Source organism: Asparagus officinalis, chromosome 7 (genome assembly GCF_001876935.1).
Source record: "Asparagus officinalis chromosome 7, Aspof.V1, whole genome shotgun sequence".
In the NCBI taxonomy this organism is placed as follows: Eukaryota; Viridiplantae; Streptophyta; class Magnoliopsida; order Asparagales; family Asparagaceae; genus Asparagus; species Asparagus officinalis.
Genome location: NC_033800.1, coordinates 20,891,243 through 20,896,264, shown reverse-complemented (window position 1 = coordinate 20,896,264; position 5,022 = coordinate 20,891,243). Strand labels below are relative to the sequence as shown.

Here is a 5,022-nt window from a genome sequence, read left to right as displayed (position 1 = left end):
CACAAAAATATATGGACACTTACATCAAGTACTTACCAAAATGTTTGCATCCATTTCACGTTATCAACTGTTTTTACACTTAGATACTTTAAGTTGTAAAAAGTAGCATAAAAACACCTCAAGTTGTCCACGGTTAGAATTAGGCTAACCCGGTTAGTTTTGACGAAAATGCCCTCCATTAAAATATTAGTGATGAATTAAGGGATAGGTAAAGTGGTAATTAAAGCAATAAATAGGGGTCGTACAATAATAACATTCCTATATACTATGCACAAGGGAATAATCCTAGCAATATTATGTTATCTATTTAACATAAGGTAACAATGTACTACCTTTTAAAAACTTAAGGTATTTTTTTTTATGCTACTTTTTACAAGTTAAGGTAATTAAGTGTAAAAGTAGTGAAACATTAGGGTGTTTAAGTGCCATTTAGCCTATTTTGTAAGAGGAATGAAAAGTTTGAAATAAGTTATTACTTGAGTAAGAAAGTGAAAGGAGGATCACACTAATCATATTCATTTATATCTCCTTTCTATGCAAAGTAGATCGGTAAGAGACCAGTGTTTTTTTTAACTCCATTTATTTTAGTTTGTTTCTTTCTTTTTCAACTTTTTTAGACATTAAAAAATCTAAAAGTTTTTGAGGTTAATATTAGAAATTCATAATATAACCATAATTAGACTACAAATAATCTATGATTTAGTAAGCTCTTTTTTCCTGAGAGGATAAAAGAGAAAAGGGGCTTTTGGAAAAACCTTCATACCTAACATAATTCTTGCAAAACAAAGTTGTGAGGGCACTACCACTTGGTAATCTCTTTCTATCTCGAGAAAGAGAGAGAATCTTATGTAAACTTAAGTGGATAGGAGCTAATCATTCACCAAATTTTGTATCCATTGATGTTGCATTGGGATCCATAAAAAATATGAAGAGTCCTTTGAGATTTGTGCATCTCTTGATGGCACAAATCTAAAGACAAAATGAGTGGATAAATGTTTGGTGGACAATGTTTTGCTTTTCTGACAAGTAATTTCCTCAAAATCTCATAAGGACATCAATATCAATGACAATATAACAATAACATGGGGGAAATCACCAAAAGATAACCAAGAAATACTGTAACTAATGATTAGTTGTTATGCCATTCTTTTAGGGTGTTCCCTTCAATCATTTTCATACATATTTTTAGAACTTAAAATTCATACATGCAATTAAATAAACAGTAATCAGGAAGAAATAGCCTAAAACAGTAACTTTGAAAAACCAGCATCAGCATCAATTTTAACTGTTTTCACCCACCAGCCTCTCTCTCTTCCCCCCTCTCTCAGATTTTAACTGTTTTTCACCCACCAACCTCTCTCTCTCTCTCTCTCTCTCTCTCTCTCTCTCTCTCTCAGATTTTAACTGTTTTTCACCCAACAACCTCTCTCTATCTCTCTCTCTCCCCCTGGTGTTGCTGGGTAAAGACACTGTTCAAAGTGCAGATTATCATCAGTATCGAAGATGTGACCATGCTCTGTAGCTATTGTCTCCCAATTTCTAAGTTTTCATACGATCCTCTCTTTTTTATTTCATTAAAAAAACTGCCCCTGCCTCTGTCTCTCTCTTTAATTATTGTCCTATTAAATAATAGGATGAGATCAGAATCATAAGATCATGTGTCCCTATTCAAAATGATACCCCATCCATGTGTATGCTTGTCCTTTGCTCCCCCAACTTATCTTAAAATAACAAGCAAAAAGGGATCATAACCCCACCACTAATCAATAATATGATCTAAAACTATTAAATTTGTACTATTTCCATAATATAAAGATTCAAACATATAAGATACCTCTTCATGCATGAGTTATTGAATTACTACCAGAATACATGTACTTTACTTATAAAAAATATATTTATATTACAAATAACATTATTTTACATCGAACAACTTAAACAAAAGAGAAATGATTTAAATATTTTTAGTACTCATTTGATGGTTTTAAAAGAATTTGGGGGAAAAAATGGTAATTGAAAAATGTTTCTACTTGCTATTTCAAATATTCGAACAGTTATTCAAAGAGTACGATTAACAGTGCTGTAAGCAAAAACAACACCTACAATTGCTTCACAAAATAAATGAGAAAAATAAAAGCCATGGTGCTTTAAAGTACAAATGATGGATTGTGCTTTTGAATGCAATAATTACCAAATGGACTTGCTTCGCAAGATTATGACTTTATTTTGTGTCTGCTAGCTTCTCAATATCTAGAACTAGTTGTTTACTTATTTTTAATCAAGACCTTTAAGAGCTGCACAGAACTCCATGGTATGGATATATTTTATGGGCATACACTATCATTATTCTATTTGTACTGTAAAACATGCATCAGCTGTATGCAGATATATTATGTACCTAATCATGTAACCATAACTTGCATACACTTGTTCATTTGCACTGAGACTCTTGACAATAAACCTTGTCTGAATAACAAAAATCTCATATACTCCTAACCTGAGTTATAAATAACATGAACAAAGGAGGCTCAGACCCTTAGTAGTTGCATATGAAAATATATTTATAAAACCCTATTCATCTGAAAAAAGAAGCTAATCTTTTCGAAGTGAAGCAATGAATTCAAAAAAAAGACAAGGTTTAAGTTGCTTGCAGTGATGTTTTCTCCCAAAATTTAGCTGAAAATGTTGTTCAAATAAAACTATGGAGATAAATGAATATACAATGTTAACAAATCATCCAATGCATTAAATTACCATGTACTTCTCGAACCTAAAAACATTATCCACCTACTGCAGAAACTTTCACTAGATCATAAGAAAATCTAAAATCAAAACAGGCTCAAAGATGTGGTCACTCTCTACTGACCCACATTCAAAATTGTGAAAGCACTCACTCACACGCTCACATGAAAGTAAGAGCTTTGGAGAGGAGTAGCACTTTTACACTTTCCCCTATGAAAAAATTATCCAAAAAGACGAAGCAAGAACAGACTGTCATTTGACTGTACTAACAACCAACAAATAAATTAATAAAAATAAATAAAATTTCAGTTACAAATTGAAGATTTGAGGGTTTTTGGTTTTGGTTGCCACCAACCTATAGATTTTTTCCCCCCTATGAAAACAGGGTGGTAGTTATGGAGTCGCTCTCATTGTATATATTGGGAGGGTACACTCCATGCTTTAGCCCTTGCCCTCTCTTTTTCTTTGCCCAGCTTAGCAATCATGGGCATCAATAGAAATTTATGAGAGAATGATGCTTACTGCTCAAGGCCTCGACATCAGAAATTGAAAAGATCTTTCAACTAGTCAAGTACTGTTTCTTTGGTCTCTTATCTTTGTTACATCACCATATTTGTTTCTAATAACAGCAACGGATAAGCTCTTTTAATTCTTTCATTCATTAAAAGCCATTTAATATTCTTAGGCTTAAAAATAAAATCCTAAAATCATCTGGAAATTCCAATACAACTAGGACTCATGTATTAAACTACTCAGAACTCCTTGTCTGAGCCAAACAAACAACAGCCTTTTGGCCACTTTGGTATAAGCAAACAACCTTAAATTCCTCTAACCAATAGTTATAAGTTACTAGAGACACTTGACTCACTGGCAAAACTAAAAGTTATATCATGAAAGAACTTAGATTAAATAAAACAAAAGGAATAAACCCATTATTCTCTATATTATACCCAAAAACAAAAGCAAATGTACCACACAGGATGCATAGTCTAATAAAGTAAAGCAGAAATCCATCTTGCTTGGAAAAGTCGATAAGCTGAGCAAAGATGACCATTATCCAAAACCACAGTTTTGCCTCACCCTATATTCACTCCTTTCAACAGATTAATTAGAGGAGTGCAGCTGTAAATGAGAAGACAGACAGAATAACTTTGATGGCATCCAAAGACTTGAAAGATTGAAAAGAAACTTTATGCCTTTAGAAGAATGATAACCATATACTTATAAGTCATTTGAGTATGATGATCAACAAGAATTCTTTGGTAGTTGATGCCCACTGTTTTGTCTTGGGGCCTACCTGATTGAATACATGATATTGATGGACCCCTAAGTTGATACACTCAGTTCAGTGAAAGTAAATACTCAAATTTCTGGGGCCCAAGTAAGATACACCTAAGGCCCAAAACTCCCACTCAACATCTGTGATAAGTCGCTTGCAAAAACAGTTGATACAAGATAGCACTTTAAGCGCATGCACTTTGGGAAGAAGCAGTTGCAGGATTGTTTTCCTAAGCGATGACAGTCTAAAAGCAATTTGCTTGAATAAAAATGCATTTATCTCCACCAGAAAGTATCAAAATAAAATCACAGGAGCCAAACTGATGGAAAATGCCCAGATATTAATTTACTAGAAGTACTCGGAGTCACCTGGAAGGGTGTTAAAGCAAAATCTTTTCTTGAGTGGAATACTTGATCAAAGTCGAAATTGTTGATGATGTTACAGTCACCATCGTCATCATGACAATTCAGATCTCATGCTCTTACCTGTCGAACACTCTGTAAACTTTGCGCACATTTTCAGACGGTAAGGAACAAGAACGCACAAAATCATAACAAGATATATCACCTTTCTACAATATCAACACTGAAAGATCTCAAAAGTCAGAACAATCATCTGAACCAAAGGCCTCAAAACAACTTCAAATTTGTCAAACTAAGTACCGCTTGATTATTCTTGAGCGCAGAGTATTTGCATAAACACAGATAAAAATATAACCATGGCATGTCACAAAGTTTCGAATACTTCCATGCCGGGCACCTCCTGGCACTCACATCCTTGGAGACCCATGTCTCATGTCCATAAAACTCTAAAACTGGAACGTAGATTATAATGAGGAATAGGTAAAGTTATTTGGGATATAACATTATTCCATGAATAGTGGTAAAATGAAGGTATACTATATAGAAATTACTTGCTTCAAATGAGAATTAACCGCACATCTATTAAACAAGAAATTGAATAGCCATCTCTGTGAATTATGTGACAATGTGATAGTTCCA

The 5,022-nt window shown here is 33.5% G+C and overlaps 1 protein-coding gene across 2 annotated transcripts in view; it reads right to left on the bottom strand.

The window, feature by feature from the left end:
• The window catches only part of LOC109848499, a 23,667-nt gene continuing 22,596 nt past the window's right edge, over positions 3,952-5,022 (bottom strand). The window contains exon 8 of one of the 2 annotated variants that reach the window (XM_020418013.1): positions 3,952-4,506. In XM_020418013.1, coding sequence (XP_020273602.1) covers positions 4,495-4,506 — 12 coding nt within the window. In that variant the 3' untranslated portion in view covers positions 3,952-4,494. Of the gene's footprint in view, positions 4,507-4,527; positions 4,836-5,022 lie in introns of those variants that run through there. The other variant, XM_020418014.1, reaches the window with a different exon arrangement.